The sequence below is a fragment of the Podarcis muralis genome, chromosome 2 (assembly GCF_964188315.1).
Source record: "Podarcis muralis chromosome 2, rPodMur119.hap1.1, whole genome shotgun sequence".
Taxonomy (NCBI): domain Eukaryota; kingdom Metazoa; phylum Chordata; class Lepidosauria; order Squamata; family Lacertidae; genus Podarcis; species Podarcis muralis.
This window is the reverse complement of record NC_135656.1, coordinates 84,901,057-84,922,813: the sequence shown is the minus strand read 5'-3', so window position 1 is coordinate 84,922,813 and position 21,757 is coordinate 84,901,057. Positions and strand designations below refer to the sequence as shown.

General features: G+C 45.6%; 1 protein-coding gene across 4 annotated transcripts in view; it reads right to left on the bottom strand.

The window, feature by feature from the left end:
- Positions 1–21,757, bottom strand: part of PLXNA1 (plexin A1) — a 293,792-nt gene that overhangs the window by 236,711 nt on the left and 35,324 nt on the right. For all 4 annotated transcript variants that reach the window (XM_028719206.2, XM_028719204.2, XM_028719207.2 and 1 more), the window contains exon 2: positions 8,919–10,270. In XM_028719206.2, the coding sequence (XP_028575039.2) occupies positions 8,919–10,097 (1,179 nt within the window). In that variant the 5' untranslated portion in view covers positions 10,098–10,270. The remainder of the gene's footprint in view (positions 1–8,918; positions 10,271–21,757) is intronic.

Below are 21,757 nucleotides of genomic sequence, written 5' to 3'. Positions count from 1 at the left end.
ATGGGCTGCAATACGAAATTCTCATACTGGTCCATCAGAGCCAGCCACATCATGTAGGGCAGATAATTCCTTCCTGACAATAGCACACTTCTGAAGCACAAGGTCACTTACATCCACACTGCTTGCCGAAGCAGACATCCAGCTCTCAGGTTAACAAGAGCCTTCATTCTCCTGCCAATAATGAAGGGAAATTGGCATGGTTCACAGCAGGCCCAACCTCACAACTACCTAAATCACATTCTCCAGCTGTACCTGTTTTTATACTATATAGGCACAGAGAGCCTGTGCACACTGAATCTGCCATTAATAGCGGGGCTTAGCTTCCAGTTGTTATTGGCTGGCAGAATACTATTTTTCTCTGGGCATTTGCTTGCCTTTTGGCCAGACTCGGCCGAAGGACACAAGAGTTCACACAGAGAGCGAGAAAGCACTTTGCCAGGGTGAAACGTAGATGTCTTCTTGATTCATTACTTTACTTCAAGCCCACTTATGAGGGCAATGAAGGAGTGGACAGGAAAGACAATATTCATTCGTTTAGCTTTATTAAGTGGCTAGTAATTCAGCTGTCCCTTAGGGCCATTCATTTCCGGGCTTCCTGACATCTTCAACAGAAAAGAGAACTCTATGAACACCCTTGTTTCATTTCACTATAAATGTTATGCTGGGACTTAATTGTGAAGGGCTGACAGGAAATTATCTTATAGCGAAGTGTAAGGACCTTAGTCCTCAACTTAAATATTTCTTAGAGGCTGTGATTCAAATCCAAGTCTTTAATATACCAGAAGCAAAATAAAATGATTTCAAAGGGAATCAGTTAAGGAGTAAATTACTTTTACCGCAACTCCACAACACAGTGTTCATTGCAGACTGCACATCTGGTAAGCTATCAGGCCCAATTCAAGGTGTTGACTTCAGTCTACAAAATTCCTAAAAAGTTTGGGGTCTAGGTACTTGACCGAATGCCTTTCCCGAGGCCTGCCACCCTGAGACTTAAGATCTTCCAGAGTGTCCCTTGCAGCAGGCAAGATGGTGGCATGAGACAGGGCATTCTCAGCGGCAGTGCACTGTTTATGGCATTTGTTTTCACTTGAGATACGACTATCCTCCACATTAGATATATCCAGTGTTAGAAACTCAGATACATAAGCTAGGTGCCAAATGGCACCTTAAACTTAAGCCACCACAACAGAATGTCTGTTCGCCAGAAGGTTGGACTAAATGACCCTTCCAACGCTACAATTCTGTGATCTCAACTACATTGTTTGATTGTAGCTTGCTCTTAAAACAATTCACTTGTCCTGGTATGCAAGAAGGAGAAACACACATAGGGGAGATGGAAATGGAATTAACTATGGATTAAGACAGAAGTTTTTAAACTGTGGTCGCCAACTTGGCACCCAGAAATCTCCATCGTTCAGTTTGGACACTGAGGTCCAGCTCCGAGGGCCTTCTGGTGGTTCCCTTGCTGCGAGAAGTGAAGTTACAGGAAACCAGGCAGGAGGCCTTCTTGGTAGCAGTGCCCTCCCTGCGGAACATTCTCCCATCAGATGTCAAGGGGATAAAGAACTATCTGACTTTTAGAAGACACCTGAAGGTTTTTAATGTTTGATGTTTTTTTCTGTTTTTATATCTGCTGGAAGCTGCCCAGAGTGGCTAGGGCAACCCAGTCAGATGGATGGGGTACTGTTGTTGTTGACCAGGATTCACAGTGGAACAGGAAGAAGATAGCAAGAACCACACAGCAACTCAGAGTGTTCAGCACAGCCTCTCAGCCTGGGTCACATTTTCAGTCTGATAGATTCCTGGTTCCAAGCCAGTGAAGGAAAGAAACAAACAAACAAGATGGAATGAGTTCTCCAGCCAATGTGTTCAGTTCCTCAGCATTGGGGGAAGAAGTACAAACATCTCCTGAACTCCCAGCCAAGCCTGGCAGCCTCCCCTCCTGGATCCAAGGCAGCTCTGAGCAGTTCAAGATTACCTCCAAGCACCAACGCATCAGGCATCCTAGGAGCTATAACAAGGCCACTGGCGAATGACTATGGACTGGTTCACACAATTCACTTCCTCTTGCGCAAGAAGTCTTGGTCCCTCTCAGACATGTCCTTGTGTGGACAAACGTAATGTGTGAATCTAGCCAGCACATATCTGGCCAGCAGCACATACTGTGATTGCAACAGCGCTTTTTCCAGCTGTTGCTATTAGTGATGGGTGAACTCCTCTCAGCTCGATGCAGAATTGGGTCAGCAATTACAAGCGTCATTGGAGAACACTAGAAAAAAAATCATGGTTGGTGTGTTTTTTAAGAGTTCTAAATTGATTCATAATGCTGGCTGCACCATATCATACTGCCTTATCATTTTCAATTGTCCCTCATTTATTTTTTTGTCCAAGACACAGACACTAATGACAGCTATGCAAACACCCCTCGAGGGTGATTTCTAAGGCTCCAGGAAACTGCAGCGAAGCCCAAGGAGGTTCCAGAGCCTTGAGGGAAAAGGGTGCTATGCAATCCCTGAACATGTCTTTATTTGGTGCCAGATCTTTGGAGAGAAAGTTTTTTTGGGGTTGCTCCTACAGTTCCTTGGAACCTTAAAAAAATATTCATCACAAGTGCTTGCTTAGCTCTGTATGAGCTGAGATTAGTGTCCAGGCTTGGACTCAAAACAAGAGCACACTCTGTACACATGCAAAGTCACGTTATACATTTTGGACTGGAGAAGAGATTCTCAAGGAAATGGAGTTTGAGTTGTAATAAGTGCAAGCATTATGGGGAAAATTCACATTCCAAGGCAGGTAATTGCAAAGCTGGGTAACATCACTAGCTGCAATCAAGGGATTTGCTGCAGCCTGTATCGACAACTGCCAAGCTCACACACTGCTTTGTCCATGTAAAATGTGTGCCTGAGGAGTGTGAAGAAGGGGAAGGGGAAGAAATAATATTCTGTGAACCACCAGCTCTGATACATAAAATGACACTAGACTGTGCCCATGCCCCAGGAATGTGAATAACTCTTTGCAACAGAACAGGCCATGAATCCAAAAGCCCTGTTGTCTTGCCCACATTCTCACCCTTGCTTGCTCAGTCATGCTGAATCAATTGCCATCAATAAAAAACAAGCCTTCCTTTGGGAGGAAAGCCTGTAGAGCTGATGAAAAAGGATCTTTATAAAGCCATATGACAGGGCTCAAAGCAAGTGGATGAAGTTCATTTTCAGTCCTTCCTCCCCTCTCCCGCTCCTCACTTTTCTGACTGTCATGAGATTAAAGGCCTTTCCATGCAATCAGTTTCTGCAGCATAAATGGACATATTTGTTTCTCATTTGCTTAGCAGAGGAAACGTTCTTTACTGCAGGGATATTGCATTTTTGCCGAGCACATAAAAGTGCAATATTTTATATATGGGAACATGAGATTCCCACACTTCCAAATACTATCTTCATTACTGCTGTGGTTGCAGAACCTTCGCGGACATCTACTATATAATATGCTATTTAAAAGCCTGGATAGTCCTGCCCTTGATCTCACCCCAGTAATACAATGCAATTCTAATGAGCAGAAGACTGGGGCAGTGGCCCAGGTCAAATTCAGTGGAAACCACCAACGAATGAGTCACTGATCAGCAGTATTTCCCTCCCAAGCAAGCAACAATTCTGCAGAGCTTATAAAATACTAATAGCACAAGCAGCATTGGGAATAGCTCTTTGCCTCTGGACCAAATCCCTCAAATAATCCCCACCCCTTGCTAAAGCTGTGCATGCACGCATACGGTGTGGTTTTTGAGAAGGTTTGAGATCTCCAAACATGGAGTGAACCAGTGGTTTCGTTTCAAGATTGTGCAGGATCGCCAACCACACAACACTTCCACCTGCTCTGCCTTTTGGAAGGTAGGGGGAATGGAGACGATTCCTTTGGTTCTGGTGGTCCCACGACTACAGCCACATGCTCAGAAGCATCCTCTTCCTTTCCATGGCCAAGCAATTCAATGTGGAAGAGCAGGACTCCCTGCATAAATCAGACAGGGAACCAGAATCTGTCGGGAAATAAGGTCTTTCAGGCTTTCCTGTTTCTAGCAAAGTTTGAACCAAGGGACTGGCAAGAACTCTTTGGGGAGGGGGAATTCCTGGCAGCCACCGACCCTTGGTGAAAGTCAAGGACTTTCTGGAACAGCGAAATCTCCCCAACACCAGAATGTGAGTGGCGAAAAACAGCTGTCTTCTTTCCTGCTCACATGATGCCCTTAACTGTCTCTTGCCTTCATACATTCACAGTCACATTCCTTGTTTTGCATTCTTTGTTTCTGCCTCCCGCCTACTTTGCTCAGGGCAGACCTCGGGGGAATGGCAGCTGATCTGAGCTACACTTGGCTCCCCAAACCTACACTGCAAGCCAAGAAAGATAGCGAGAATGAGGGGAGGGGAAACAAGAGAGCAGAGAAAGCCTCCTCCCTCCCCTGAGTCAGCAGTTATGTGACCCAGCAGGCAGCAGTGTAACGATTTCATCATTTTCCACCAAAATTGAATTAGTTTGAAGCCAAAATCAGATTTGTGAGCCCAGCACTCTTGACAGCAAACCCTTTACTTTGTCAGGCAGCTGTTAGCTGTTTCCCTCAGAACTCGGAAAAGGAGAAGGAGGGGCTGCCTGGGACAATTACAAATGGATGCCTGTGCACAAACTACTCCAGGTGGGTGCAGCTGAACCACCTGCTCCTAGAACGCAGTCCCATGCCCCTGCCGCACCTGTAATTTATAAGAGGACGGAGAAGGAGAGAGAGTAAGTAACTCAATTTCACACTCCTCCTTCTGCTGGACATCTAAACAAGACAGAGACCCCCATCAAGCTGCTGGTTCATGCCGCAAGCCCATGCACCCATCTCTGGAAGTCATGCCTTGAAATGCACCTGCCTCTGAATGCAGAAGCATGAACACTCATAAGAGAGAGGAGAAGCGGCAATGCCTCAGTCCACAGCAAAGGCTGGGGAGCTTCTAGGATTGTGGCAGCAGAGGTGCCATAGAGAGAGGGTGGGGGAAGAAGGCTACTGCTCCCCCTCCCTCCCGCTCTCCCTGGATTTCAGATTAAATTATCCCTAGGTGCAAGGAAACCACAACAAATGCTATTAAGATACGCTGCTTCTCTGAGGCTTAATCTTGAAAACGTCCAAGCCTTATAATTTTGCTGGGTTTCTCTCTTTCCAATACCCCCCAGCCCCAAGACTGGAATACTCCTTCCCTCCTCTCCTTCCACTTTTACTCTAAAACCATATCCCTGTTATTATTCGCTATTATTATTCACACGCACCTAAAACAGCTAGGCACTTTGGAAATTTATTTTTAGAAGCCACACTGCTTGCAAGTTTACATTATAGCACATATAACACAGAAAAAAGAAAGGGGGGGAATAAAATAGCGGAGGAGACCAATCATAAGATCTGTACTTAGAGCCAAAATGCATTTGTTTCAGCATCCTTAAGGGCTTTAAAATTCCACAGACTACAAAGCAGCAAAAGCATTACCGTCAGCAGCTTCAACTGCTGAAAGGAACCACAATCAGAAGTTAGTTTCTGTTTGGGAACCACTCATTAGGTTTTCCCTCCTGACATGTGCACACGTCCCTCAAGAACTATGTACGAAGCTCTTATTTACCATCCGTAAGGCACCAGGGGGCTCAAACCAGAAACTGTAGCAGCAAGGCTTCCTTGGAGGTTTTTAAAGAGAGATTGGGTGGCCAGCTGTCATGGATGCTTTGGCTGAGATTTCTGCGTTTCAGGGGGTTGGACTAGATGACCCTTGGGGCCCCTTCCAGCTCTAAGATTCTATGAAGCACAGGAGACTTACTTCCTGCACTAGAACAAGGGCAGCTCTCAAGCTAAGAGAGCTATTGGTCTGATCTTTGCTGTGTACTGCAGTGCCATACAGATAAATGGCCAAACAGGGGTACTGCAGCTCATCAGTGCAGCCAGACCAGGTGATCTGTGGAGCCAATAGTGGCAAACATGGGAAGCTGTCCTAAACCAAAACAGTGCATTGAACTGCACAGGACCGTCTACACAGACTTGTGGAGGTTCTTCAGGGTTTCAGACTTTCACAGCTCTACCTTGAGATGCTTTGGAGTTGAACCTAGAAGCTTCTGGATGCAAACTATGAGCTCAGCCGTTGAGCTACGATCCTTTCCTTACCTAAAGCCTGGGTGGCTTTACAGAAACTGAGGAACCAAGCCTGCAGTAACAATCTAAGCAAAGCAGACTCACTTCCTGCTGCCCTTTGGAATGCTACGGTCTGCCCAACCTCAGTGGCATACTTGATTCTGTCCCCTATGATCTCTGTCTGTTGCTTCAGACCTTGATTTCAGCCAGAATTGGACTCACATCTGACCACTTTCAGGCCTGGTCCTACAGGACCCTGACACCATGCCAGAGGGTTTCCACTCATCCTTTGGGGAATCTGTCCTAAAAAGAGAAGGAGGAAGGGAAGAAGAAGAGGTGTCCAAACCATGGCCAAGGATGGTTCCTGTCTAATTTGCCAAAACAGACCTCCAATGCCCCTCTCCCTTTGTCTCCATTACTCCACAGCATCTGTAAATCATTATTTATCATATTGTGAGGTGGAACAGAGCCATGGAGATGTGGATTCAAATTCCTCACTCAGCTATGAAACTCACTGGCTGAACTTGGACCACATGCTATCTCTCAGCTACACTGCCACGCAACTATGTTCTGAGGACCAGAGGGGGCGAGGTTCTATGTATACTACTCTGAGCCTTACAATGGAGTGTATTTCTCATGAACATGGGTTCATTGGCATAAGGAAGCTCTTATTTCATGCTTTGTATCTCTATCTCAGCTGTTCCTATCAGAGCTGCTACCAGAATCACAACTGCCTACAATACCATACCAATTCTGCCCTAGGCACCCACTTATGAGCCCAGTGTACTACCACTCCATCCATTGGCTGCCAATGTAATCCCCACAACCAGAATTCTGTGGCTGACAGGAATCATGGGAAATGTAATTCCTATTGACTTTAAATACGTGCAGCAGCATCTAGGAATACATGAGCCACAGGAATTACACATCCCATGATTTATGATTCCCAATATCATACATGCACCTATAGGAACATAAGATCTAAAATCTGATATGATTATCGGCCCTGCTGATGTATTATGTTTTATGGCTTTGTATGGTTTTGATTTAATTACAATGAGAGCCTGCTGATTGGAGAACAGAGAAAGAAGTTTCTAAAATAAAATTTTAACTCTCGAGGTCCACTACCATTGACACATGGAGCTAGTGTTTAGGGAGGCTCCAAACCTACACGCGCGCACACACACACACACTCAACATTGTGCTTCTTGTAAGCCACTAGAAACACATTTGGAGTGGGCCAGGTCTTTAGCTGAATTCATTTACAAAATTTAATTTAAGCAGACCATTACAATTTGGAGAAGAAGGGTCAGTAGGCTAAATGGATCCATTAAGAATCAGCCCAAAGTCCAAAGTACACTTGACTATATGGGTCTGGGGAGTGGACCTAGGGCATCTGATGTCCAAGCTCAGATTCTGCCACAATCACTATGTATATCTCCTTGCGTTCAGCTGAGAGTTTTAAGTGACGTAACTATACCAATTTTCTACAACTCGTAATATGTCCTAGAAATCTTAAAGTTGCCCATTCCACTCCCATTTTGAAAGATCTTTTACACATTACTCTCCTATCCTCACTGCAAGTAGCTGAAATAGCCTCCCAGTTATATCTGATATTGTCTGAAAAGGAACCCAGCTATGGCTCATAAAACAAATCAGGCTTCTTACCCTGCCTTGCCAAAGACTTAACACAATGGAACAGGGCAATAAAGCTCCTCTGTTTGCCATAGCAACAGCCTATGGGAAATGCTTCCCTCAGGATAGGCAGGCAACTTTCCCTCTGTTGAGAAAGAACATATCCAGACTCATAACTCTGGCTCGCTCCCATATCCCCCAGGGCAAGAGTTCACTTCTAATTGGCCTCAAAACCTGACACTCCAGTTGTGTTTCATATACACCTATGAATTTGGAGAGTCCTCTCACTGCCAGTACAAAGCTGCTATCTGTACAGCTGTCCTGTTCTCACACTCTCCCTAAACTACAGAGGTAAGGATTTTGATTATCCCGATTTGGAATCAGACAGAGGATAAAACCAGAAAACAAGAGTCCCAGGTAGAGTCGGAACATCATCCTGGCTGGCTAATATTCCTGCCGTATCATTATGTGGTGCTGAGAGGGTACCATGTTGCACTTGAATAGCACTTCAAATCATCTGCAATTGTCATCACATCAGTATATCTAACAGTTACTTGGGTCTGTATTTCCAGCAGGACATATCTCCTATACATGGACACCTGCTTTTTCCCTAATTCATTCCAGTACTTGTCATGATGGTAACAGTGGAAAGTAAACTCAGGTTAGAATAAATGGAACATCAGCATGTCTGTTAGATGGTTAGTGGTCCACATGCTCCTACTTATTGCCTTTCTTCTCAATTCAATCCTTCCGAAAAACTGTCTTGGCAAGAATTTCTGTGCAAAGAATCTCTAAAACACATTCCAAAATCAATGCAGTCCCCATTCCTCCAGCATAACAAACTTTATTTGGATAACTGAAGATTGGGAGAAGTCATTCCAGAGGCCGGAACTTCTCAACACCCAATAATTATCCTCATAATATCCTTAGGATCTGCACTGGGGCTTAAAACTCCAAACACCAAAATACTGTAGCTGAGAATAGAATGGTCACATGCTAATTGAAACAAATCCCAGATATTTAAGCAACATCTACAGCTGCGCACTCAAGGACAGCACAGGTATCTCAGCTGATGCTTTGGATTTATCAGAGCAGAAAGGAAAAGGAGAAATGACAAAGTAGAAGAAGGAGGAGGAGGACTTACTGAGTTTATGCATCCCAACTCCTTGTTCAAAAGCCAAGGCAGAGAAAGCTTCCCCTCCCCACGATAGCAAGACTGGATGCGCTCCTTGATCTTGTCTTTGATCTTCTTCAGTGTGAAGAGGCAAAGGACAGATTCCTTTGGTGGCTTCACCCTGTTCTTCTGGCCCTGAGAGAAGATGGTGAAGAGGATATCCTCCTGCTCTGAGATGCCCAACTGCTTGGCCAGTGCCTTTCCGGGCTTACTTAGGTAAGCATCCTGAATCAGGCGATATTCAATGCCATCACGAATACAACCAATGGGGAATTCCACATATGAGTAGAACTTGGGATCATCTACACACAGCCGAACAACCTTGGAGGTGAAAAATTGCTCCCCGGTGGAGTCAGGCGAGGTAAGCTGGGTGTCTAGTTGCAAGGTCAGGTAATAGACAAACTGCTCACTGCTGAAGCTATAGATGTAGTAGATATCAAATGTGGGGAACTTGGACAGTGTATCTGATGGAATCTTGAGCTGGGATGAGACAAACTCATCCTGATAAACAAAGCCAAACATCTCTGCATTCTCTTCACTGGCCATCAGTTTACGGCTGGACAGGGTAGGGAAGTACTCAGACTTGCCATCAATGGGTGTTCCAATGAAGAGCTTGTTTTGCCCATTCGGGACTTCAATGATGACACCTGACATAGTTCCTGACTCATTGACACTGGAGAGGTAGTGCTCCTTGCGATGATGGGGCTCACCCAACTTGAAAAGGTCGTCCAAGCGCAGAAACTGGCAAATGCCCTGAGAAGCACTGCCACAGGCTATCAGTCGATTCCCAGAATAATCCACCAGCAGCAACTTGTTGACATTGTTGGTGCTGACTAGCCCATGTGGACAAGACTGCACACTAGGCGGTGGGTAGCACTTCTCATTGTCATCCACGGGCCCTGTGACATGAGTGCGCATCAGTGTCAGATCGTCTGCAAGCTTATAGATCCGGTTGACAGCACCCACATACACCTCCCCAGTTTTGTTGTGGACCACTAGGTGTGTCAAACTCCAGTCGGTGACCTGGAAAGTCCTAAAGGGAGAGTTGGACTTGGGAGTGCCTTCTTCCAATGGCAGCCAAGCACTCCCCAGAAGCAGCAAGGTCCAGATATTGACCGACAAATGGTGCTTTAGTCTCAGGAGCCACATGGCGAAAGAATCACATCCAGCAATGGTTGTGCATTAACCTATCCACTGGAAAAAAATGAAGCAAAACAGAAGGCAGTGGAGAAGGGAAAGGAGCTGTCTGTGGACTAATGTCTCCTCTTCTTCCACCAGTCTCCACATTCAGGACATTGTGGGTGCGGGCATCCTGCTCAGTCCTAGAAGGAAACACAAAGCAAGCAAGGTTAGACAAACAGTTGAGCCACTCAGAACGTAACAGCACAATAGATCCCCACAGTTACAAACATCTCAGGAATGAAGGTGGTTCAGATCTCTGAAATGTTCAGCTGTCTTGGAAGAAGCATTGTACAGAATTTGCTAATCATTCTACATTCTTCCCATTTAAGTTCCCATGACCATTTTGTGCATTCACTACAGAAAATAATTGCTGAATTGTTTTGACATCTTAGGAGAGCTAAGATTGTTATCAGAAAAAAGACAATATAGGCTTTCCACATTTTCTGTGTTTTTATGGGGCCATGAGCCTTAGAAGCCTTAAGCTTGAACTCACAGTATAAAGGGAATAATAGTGTTATACCTTTTGGCAAAAGCTCCAAGAGAGACAGATGAGAGAGAGAGAGAACTTTGAAGATCTGAAAATGGCTTTAAAAAATAACTTAAATGACTGGGATTAGATCCTTTATAACCCCTATTTTAGCACTTTTCAACCTTGCCCAGATGTCTTGTCTTTCTGGGTATCTGTACTATCTAAAACAAGATCCCTGTATTACAGTGTTTTCTTGAAGACAGGTCTTTCATTGCACCAATTGAGATTTGGCAAAAAGACTATCTCTGATACAGTGATATACCTCTATATTTGTTTTTCTAAGTTCATAGTACTGAAATGGAGAAACGCAAAAGAACTGATCTCTTTATTAAGCAGAACCAGACAGAAGGCCTTCTCGGCAGTGATGCCCACCCTGTGGAATGCCCTCCCATCAGATGTCAAGGAAATAAGCAGCTATCCTATTTTTAAAAGACATCTGAAGGCAGCCCTGTTTAGGGAAGTTTTTAATATTTAATGCTGTATTGTTTTTAACACTCGGTTGGGAGCCGCCCAGAGTGGCTGGGGAAACTCAGCCAGATGGGCAGGGTATAAATAATAATACAGTGGTACCTCAGGATACGAACGGGATCCATTCTGGAGCGCTGTTCACAACCTGAACAGAACGTAAGACGTGACGGCACGTCTGCGCATGCGCAGGTTACGTTTTGCCGCTTCCGTGCATGCATGTGACATCATTTTGAACATCTGCACATGCACGAGCAACGAAACCAGGAAGTAACACACTCCGTTACTTCTGGGTTTCCGCGGAGGGCAACCTGAAAGCGCTCAACCTGAAGCACATTCAACCCGATGTATGACTGTATTATTATTATTATTATTATTATTATTATTATTATTGAATAATGGAATACCTCTGCATACACATTAGTATGACAAAATAAATGATAAAATCCTATCTGCTCTTAACAAAGAATCTGACTTCCTTTTTTAAAAGAAAAGGAGTTACATGTTGTGGAGTGCAATCAATGCATGACTACATAGAAGTAATTTCCACTGCATCAGCAGTGCCTCATGTGTCCAAGATTGCAACCTCAGACACTGTATGTGGGTGTAGAACTTTCCACAGAGGAGCATTAGAGGTTTTATAGAGAGCTTCAGGGACAGCATCCTTCCTGAGTGTTCTGAGATTTCTTTGGTATGTGCCGGCTAACCTGCACTCACAGTGCATTATGAACAAATGTGTCTACATCATGTTCCACTCCGGGGGGGGGGGGGCACCACCACCACCAGATCTGCAAAGCCAGTGAGCAAGCTTCCTATCCTTCCACAACTCCCCAGGGATGTTGTAGCCTTTCTCAGCCTCCACCCTAATCTCCCCTTACACCTTCATGCACTGTTGCTAAGACTTTGGCCCGAAGACTTTTATTCTACCCACATCTTCAACACAAGCAGGATTCAGTGTACGACTAGTCTCCACCCTTGAAGAAAATACTTTTAAAAAGCACTGCCTACACATCCCAACAGCACAAAAGATCCCACTAAAATAGATTTCAGTAAGATATTCTGCTTCTCGTGGGACCATACTGTTACCTCTCCAGCTTGACCAAGTATTTAGCTCCACTAGGAGGCTGGCAATGTCCTGCCTACCCATCCATAACCGACAAGCTACAGAAGGGTGCCTTTTTATGTTCAGGGTTTTCTCTTTGCCCAGGCAGGGGAGTATTCTGACCTTCCTCATTCTCCTAGCACTGGACAGCCTTGACGCTGATCCTAGATTTCCAACATACTCCTAAAGGTCAGAACCAGTCTTCAGGCAGAATGGGAGGGTTGCACATCGCTTGAGCTTCCACCCTGAAGACTGAAGTTCACTACAGTTGTTTTTCTTCAATTGCACAAAGGGAAAGAAGAAACTTGTTCTTTCTTCCAGTTTGGTTAGACATGTCAAATGCCCCCAAAAGACAAAGCTGCACACAGCTTACACGAAGGGCAACATACATGGAGGCAGAGAATCTTGGCTACACAAGAGCCCATACTGTAAAGTTTAACCTCTGGCTTCTTTAGCCTGTGCCACTGAGATTTTTAAAAACTCAATTTAGCTCATAAGGCAACAGATCTTGGTCCGTCTAGCCCAAACATAGGCCCTTGGAGATGAGCAAGATTAAGGCATCCCATAGTTTCTTCACACCAGGCATTGCAAAGGGGAAAACAGTAAGAAGGACCAACATCACTTCTCTCCTTCACCAGAGCCTGGTGCAATATGAGGTTTGAACCTTTCACCCACCACCCCTGCACCCAGTTCTGTATGAATCAGAAGGCAGAAGGGAGGGGAGGGAGAGATCTGTCACACTCAGCAAAAAAAGTCAGTCACCCCAGCTTCAAGTTCCTGAAAGCTGCAGAGAACTTGAGCAAGCAGTGGGGACTATTGTGATGAGCATCTAAGACAACAGTGGCTGGCACAGAGGCCAGGGTATCCACCTTTTGCAATGTCTGAGCAAATCTGCCGGATATTATATTCAAAGCCCAAACCTCTGGTCTTCTGGTTTTAGCACTGAAATCAAGACCTCTGCTTCTATGTTTAGATCCAGATTATGACAGGTTAGCAAAATCAGAAATCCATGCAATCTTTGTGAACTCAAGGCATGGAGAATCTGTTGGACCCCCAGTATGACCACCTAAAAAGGTAAAGGGTCGTGACCGACTCTGGGTTTGCGGCGCTCATCTCGCTTTATTGGCCGAGGGAGCCAGTGTACAGCTTCCGGGTCATGTGGCCAGCATGACTAAGCAGCTTCAGGCGAACCAGAGCAGCGCACAGAAACGCTGTTTGCGTGGCGAGTTCCCGCCCCCCTCTGCACCGGCCCTAAATAGGGCAGACACGGCTGGGATTCCTCTGCTCTCGCGGGGGCTGAAACCAGCCCCCGCTCACGTGGGGGGTGGGCGTGAAGCCCGCAACCCCACCTCTTGGGGCAGGCCCAGAAGTGGCTTTACCTATTAATCTACTTGCACTTTGACATGCTTTCGAACTGCTAGGTGGGCAGGAGCTGGGACCGAGCAACGGGAGCTCACCCTGTTGCGGGGACTCAAACTGCTAACCTTCTGATTGGCAAGCCCTAGGCTCTGTGGTTTAACCCACAGCGCCACCCGCGTCCCTACCTACCACCTAGCCTAGTATAAACACCAGCCTTTCAACTTCCCTTGTGGAAACATTAATGGGAATAGCCTTCGCTAAGTACTGAATGGGCCATCCAGGATTAATAATTTGCCATTCACAGACTTAGCATACAAACATAAAGGTAAGGAATTTTGGCTCACATTGCTTTGCTGTAGGTAGCTGAAAAAGAAGACAGAGCTCACTTCCTTATGACCTGTTTATTGAGCATTCATTCTGATTTGTTTGCACAAAGTTTGCAGCGTTAGATGAAGCTGCATCAAGCAAATGCTATCCCATGCTTTCCAGAGCATTTTTCCTGTCACTCTCCTTATCGCAAAGAGTTCAGTTTGCTAGGGAAAGTGTGTTTGTTATGCAAGAGCTCCAAATCAACTTTAAATGCGGGACCCGAATTTAACAGTATGTGACTCAAATCTCACCCAAAATAGAAAGGGCCTGAAAGAACCCACAGCTGATCAAAGCAGCAACCAATTCCTTTCACTAGGAAAATTTCCACATACTGAGAGAACACTCTACTAATATCTTCACACTCAGCCCTACACCAGAAGAGAAACAAATTTCATTTCCCCCCCTCTGTGTGGGGGGAGCCTTGCTCCTGTAGATGGCAGTTGGTGGAGGGGGAAGCTGCTCGTTCGCCCTTCAAGTTCTTTTTCTCCCCACTACCAGTAAACTCACACACAGAAGTGGAAGTGTTCATTGCATTTCACCATTTACCTAATTGGACTTTAATGTGCTGAGTGGTTGGCCATTAATGAGATTTTACTTTTTATAAAGACAGGGAGAGAAAACAAAGAGAGACTATCACAAATGAGGAGAGAAATAAATGGTGACAATTTGCAAAGAGGTAGGGCGGCTGTTCGAGTAAGCAGAGAAAGTTAGAATTATGGGATCTGACTTCCAGTTCTGACACTGATTTGCCAAGCAAGTCTAAATGATTCACTACCCACCTGTGTTTTCCCCACCCTCCTAGCTGCAAAACAGAGACAAATGCAATTCTATGGATCCACAGAAACACTATAGGACCTCTCGTATTGCCTAGAGCCAAAGTCGCAAGGCAATATACATTTATGTCTGATATTTGGATGCAAGAATCTATGTAGTATTCTGTATCATTGACCTTTTTTAGACATTTTGTTGATGTTTGATGCTGAGCAGGCAGTGTCTCGAACGAAAAGGAACTAATACGGTATAAATGTACAGATAAAAAATAAATGCATTCTTACCCCCACTCCCCTACAAAAATACACAGAGAGGGCACAGAACTGTGAGACAGACACTCGATGGAAGGAAATAGAGAAGGCAATTATCAATTGCAATAAGAAAGGACAGAGTTTTCCCCTAAGTCACAAAGATAGAGGATCACAAGAAATCCTTCTTGAAGCTTACTCCTTGTGCCCCTTAAAAAGGTAAAGGGACCCCTGACCGTTAGGTCCAGTCGCGGTCGACTCTGGGGTTGCGGCGCTCATCTCGCTTTCCTGGCCGAGGGAGCCATTGTACAGCTTCTGCGTCATGTGGCCAGCATGACTAAGCCGCTTCTATACTCTAAATACTTAAATTCATGTTAAACCATCACCCACTTGCCTGCTGAGCCAGATATGCTGGGAATCATTTCCCAAGCAGTGATCATAGGTGTTGGGGCATTCAGCAACAGCGAGTGTCTTCCCACCACCACCCCATTCTCATAAAAGGTATCCTTCTTACTAACAAAACACACACACACACACACACACAACTGCAGGATGTCTCTTCTAGGGACAGAAGCTCCAAGCAAAGAATTGGTTAGATGATACTACACAAGAAGGATTTGGTGATAAAGCTGCACTTTCCGCCTCAGCCTTGCAAAGCGATATCCCGTTGAAATCCATTTGCTACTCTCCGTCCTGCATCACTCCTGCTCTTTTATTTACCCAAATTGCTACAGGGAAGGATTGCCTCTACAAGAGGTGGAGCTCATTTACCAACAGCCAAAGATTTATAGACACCCACGACAGGGATGATCAGACTCGTTCGTCACCCCGAAACAGCCAGAAGAGAGTCACATCCCTCTCCTGTCTGCAGTGACAGATGTCTGCTGCAAGAGCTCTAATAGCAAAGCTCCTTCCTTCCTTGCGTCCTTACCGTGTCTCAGAAACTATTAAAACTACGCCTTCAAGAACATCAGATCCAAACTCCAGGCAGTTACAGAGAACAAAGGAAATGTCCCACATTCAATACCACCCACCATGCCGTTTAGTTGTTAATTTTATTTATTACACTGCATCTCACCCTACTCAGGGTAGCATTTAGCCTCTCAACAACTCCATGAGATAGGTTAGAATGAGAGACTGTAACTTGCCCAGAGCTCTCTGAAGACTTTCATAACCAAGTAGCAATTTAACCTGGTGTTCCACACCCACAATTCCAGTCACCGCACCACACTGTGTGACGCTGTACTGCAAAACACAAGTGAGCCTGTCAGGTTTCCAAAGTAGCAAGGAAAGCCTTCAAGGAATTTGTTGGCACCACTGAGGGCAGATGCTCATAACCGCACGACTTCTGCTGTCACATTACCTTCCTCCTGCAGAACCACTCCCATTCACTGTCAGCAGAATTGGTAAGACTCACACAACTTGAACACACACCGAGAGATTTTCTACACCACACCACACCGAGGCACCCAGAGCTCCAGCTTCTGCAAGTGGATCCACACAATGGCCACCCAAGCAGGGGTTTTGTGTACACAAGCTCTTCATCCTTGCCCTCTGACATATTGGCATCTACACGATACAGCCTTTGAAAAGTTAGTTACCGGGAGCTTCAATTGCTACACAACACAGTGGCTATTTTGCTGATGGGAATCCAGTCATTCACCCACAATACCAATTGGTTCCTCATATGCTTCCAGGTGCAATTCTAAGTGCTATTTATCACCTATCAGGCCCCAAATGGTATCAGACTAGGATATCAGGAAAAAAATCTCTTTGTGCATGAGCATTGCTGCACACTACAGTCATCAGGCAAGGTGATATCCTGCTGCCTCTTATAGTACAGAGAGCGAGGAAAGGGGGCCAGGCCATCTCCGCAGCACAGCCTAGATCATGGAGCTCCCCACCCAGGGGGACCCAGCAATCTACTACACACAGCAATGACATGCCTGGCCCTCTCCTTCCACTACACAAAATTTAGTTGACTGAACTGAGGTCACACGGTTCCACACGCCTGCTGCTGCCACAAGCAACCAATGATGTGGAGATGGGGATTCTGAAAACGCAGGCTGTTGGGGTGTCGCCAAATGAAGGAAGCTCTAGTCTAGTTGGTGTCACTTGTGTTGTTTCAGGCGGCTGCCAGGCATTTACCATCACATCAAGTGTGGCCCTTAAGTTTGTAAGCCATCTGAGCTGGACCAAAACTCTGTAACGTTTTGTGCAACGCTTGGAATGCTGCTGCCATGAGCAAATGCTAAACAGAAGTAGCATTCGAAGTTATGGTATCTTAAATACGTAAGCACTTTGCAGATTAAAAAGGACAACTACTGTGCACGAGCTAAAGTGTCCTGTTTTATATATAGACCCGTCAGATAAAACGCTCGAAAGACAAGGCAGGGAACCAGCCCCTCACTTGGTGTCTTGGCTCAGTCAAGCTGCTCAGGGAAATCCTCTGGCAAGCGTCAAGTGTCTAGAATTCCCTACAGGGAGTGGCACTAATAGAAAAAAATGACCCCGGGCAACTCCTTGGCTCTACTAGGATTATGCGACAACATCTCAATGCAGAACAGGAATCCCAACAGTGTGCCTGGCATCCTTGCTCAAGGGTGCACCAGACTGTGCTTCGAGGAGACTAGCAACAGCTGCAAAAAAAAATTAGCCTGACCTGGCATATAAAAGGCTACAGTCCCTGGACAAAATAAAATTTTAAAAAGCTCCTAAAAGTGACAGCCTTTTTGCTGGAAAAGTAGGCAAGGATGTGGCTGACACACCCCTGGCAAAAGAACCCCTTTGTTTGGGAGAGACAGCAGTAGTAATAACCCACAGAAGTTGGGCTCCTCCAGACAAGCTATTTATTGAGCATTCATCCTGATTTACTTGCAAAAAGCTTGTGCAGAGGCTGCTTATCGAGCATTTGTCCCCGTATGTTTGCGGGAGGGTTATGCAGCAATGAGTATTCATCCTGCATTCATCTTGATTTGCTTACCGGGTGTTCAGACGTCTTCTCATTAGACATTTCTCCATCCCACACTTTTCAATGCGTTTTCTTGTCACATTCCTAACCGCAAGAAGTCTGTTTCGTTTCTTTTTCAAAGTGAATTTATTGTGCTAAGGCGGCAGATCACTTTAATGCACTTTAACTGAGCAAACCTAAATTCATTGGTGTGAGCTTGAATCCCTCCACAATAAACTGACGTTCTGGAGGCAACCCACTGACAAACCTGGTCGGGTAGACACACTGCAAACATCACTGCACTGATTGTCCCTGTGGGAAGCACTTCTGCATGGAATCTGCTTCTTATTCAGTACAGATAGATTACTAGATCACATTTTGTGCTGATTTCACATATATGATTGCAGCTTTATGTGGATCCAAAATCTAATGGGAGCCCTAGCTCAACCTTTCCAAAGCCTGATAAGCAAGATGAGGGGTTTAAAAAGAGCTTCCTCTTGGGAAGGCCCACTCAACACCAGCTTCAGATAGGTAGGGATGGTCACATGGGGCAGTTCTGGCTTCACACAATTTTGCCTCTATGTGCAGTAGCTCAGAATGTAACCCCTGCATGTGATGAGATCTACCTGTACCAATCCCTCAAACTACAATACAGTGGTACCTCGGGTTAAGTACTTAATTCATTCTGGAGGTCCATACTTAACCTGAAACTGTTCTTAACCTGAAGCACCACTTCAGCTAATGGGGCCTCCTGCTGCCACCGTGCCGCCAGAGCACGATTTCTGTTCTCATCCTGAAGCAAAGTTCTTAACCTGAGGTACTATTTCTGGGTTAGCGGAGTCTGTAACCTGAAGCTTATATAACCTGAAGCGTATGTAACCCGAGGTACCACTGTATACTTCCGAAATAGGCAAGCCCTTCCCACTAGAGGGCCAATAATGCATACAGATTTCACAGAATCATATATTTGTAGAGTTGGAAGGGACCACGAGGGTCATCTAGTCCAACCCCCTGCAATGCAGGACTCTTTTGCCCCGAGGTCAGGCTTGAACCCACGACCCTGAGATTAAGAAGCTCATGTTCTAAGATGCTCCCTTTCACTGCAGAGATCCATGAGCATAAAAAAAAAAAAAGAGTACTCCATTGTGCTTGATTTCTCTCCAGTTACAGGGAGGAGAATCCAGTACATAGATGGGGAAAGGTCAGAGAGACCTCTGTTCCACTTGTGCCAATGCACACCACAACCAGCACAAGAAGAGCTCAAACCAACATCAGTAAGGCAATTGGCAAAGCTCCATGTGAGCTATAAGGGGTCTCAGGAAAATCTTAGAATGGGCAGAAACATCAGGCCCACGTACCATGCAAAAATATTGATTGTGTATACAAGCATCCTTTCTTCCTCCAACCTTGGACATCTGACAGCAAACACTTCCCCATTATCAGAGAAGGACGTTTATGAGCCTGCTTGTGACCAGCAAGCAGTACAGGAAAAACCAAAGTGCAGCCTTTTAACAGCATTCTGAGAGCAGCATTCCTGTTAACTCTTCTCTGGCATGCATGGGAGTAATTCAAGCAAGGTCTTGGCTTGCGTTCGAGATAGTAAGTGCAATTCTAACCAGCCCACGCAACTCTTTCCAGCTGAGCAGGTGCCAGGTTGCAGCTGCCCTTCCTGTTTGATTCACAAACAGAACTCATAACCCCTATTCCCACCAGAAACAACACCAACTCCCAAAGCTTGCCAGCCAAAGGGACTAAATTAATCCCTGCCCAAAACCCAAACCACAGCGCTGCACTACAGACTTAGGCAGATGTATGTTCCACTGAACTCAGTAGGGCTTACTCCCAGGTAAGTGGGGTTAGGACTGCAGCCTTACTCACTGATATGGCAAAGATGAGACCTGGGGTGAAGGAGTGCTGTGTGTACACACACACTTCCAAATTCTGTGTGTGGATTCACGCAGCATATGTGGATAGGGATAATGTTGCCATTAGTCTAAATAAAGCAGAGCAACTGTACAATTAAAGGATCAAGTGGTGAAGAAGTTGATTTCTGTGATAAGCCATGGGTCCTACAATTAGACCTGGCTCAGAAGAGAACTGTAATTGATTGGGTACCACAATAGTACTCCCATTGTTTCAGATGGCAACACTCTGCTTTAATATTTTAACCAGGTCTTGCTGGTCCCCGACTTCTCAAGGGCTTTGAACGAAGAAACAAAATACATGGGTCTGTTGGCCAGGCAGATGCAAAGCCCAATATGGATAAAGCTTTCTGGATGACCCCCTCTTTGAACGGGGCTCTTCCTAGAGTTTTGAGTCCATCTTTTCTGTTTCTCTTCTGAGGAAACCCAGTCCCTCCGCTTCCACAAGAAAACAGAACCTCGGGATGTCAGAGACCTGGGTTCCTTACACAGGGCGCTCCTCTGTCATAATGGAGTTTTGTGGCAGGCGGGAAGTCTGTCCCATTCAATATAATCTGGCTGACTGATTTCCATCAAGTTGGTTTGTAACACCTTGATTGAGCTAAGTAGCTAATCTTATCCCTACAAGCAGCAGGGTGCAGATTGCCAAGCACCAAGGAAAGCTTAACAACTCAATTGCACTGCCTAAATAATAGCACTTCCATTATTAATATCAGAATAATGAACCACAGGTACGTTACAGGTACCCTTCAAGATTGTTCCGAAGACCTGCAGCCTCACGCATAGAGAGGCAATTTGCAAGGACAGGATCTCCTCTCCCTTAACTCATTGAGAAAGCTACTACTTGAAAAGGTAGTAGCTTTTCAAGCCTTTTCAAGTAATAGCTTTCTCAATGAACTAAGGTAAAGGACCTCTGGATGGTTAAGTCCAGTCAAAGGCGACTATGGGGTGTGGCATTCATCTCACTTCAGGCCAAGGGAGCCAGCGCTTGTCCACAAGACAGCTTTCTGGGTCATGTGGCCAGCATAACTAAACCACTTCTGGTGCAATGGGACACCGTGACAGAAGCCAGAGCGCACGGAAACGCCATTTACCTTCCTGCCGCAGTGGTACCTATTTATCTACTTGCACTGGAGTGCAATCAAACTGCTAGGTTGGCAGAAGCTGGGACAGAGCAACGGCAGCTCACCCCGTCACACAGATTCAAACCTTCCAATCGGCAAGCTCAAGATGCTCAGTGGTTTAGACCACAGCACCACCTGTGTCCCTCTGCTAGGTTGGCAGAAGCTGGGACAGAGCCTACTTGAACAACTGAAAGAAGGGACTCTATTAGCCTTCATAATGATCCTGGAAATGGGGGGGGGGGGGCTACTGAGACTACAAAACTTCACACCTGAAAACATTCCCTCCTCTATTGCTAACTACTAAACCAAAGGGAATCCTTGCATGTTTAGCACATAGCTGGAAGGGGCCTTGCGGGCCATCAAATCCAAGGCATCTCTCAGTGCTGGATACCCAGAGCCAGAATGTCCCCAACACATGGCTGCCCAACCTCTGATGAAAGGCCTCCAGTGAAGCAGAGTCCACCACCACCTGATTGGTTCCATTGGTTGGTTCCATTGCTGAACTTCTCTTACTGTTAAAATACTTCTTCCAATGGTCTCTGATACAGGGTGAGGAGTCCAATGGGCGAGCCGCCTTCTGTCACAGTGCTGCATTTGCGGAAAATTATGTGTGATTATCTTGCTGCAACAATGCAGTTATTACAAGCACAGATCCCCATGCCCACCTCTAGCCTCTGCTAAGGCCACATGACAATCTATATTGCGATGCACTCACAAGATGCCCTGGTGGTAGTACAAAAGCTTCTGGTACCAACTGGCTGAGTTGCCTTAATATTACTGGGTAGGGT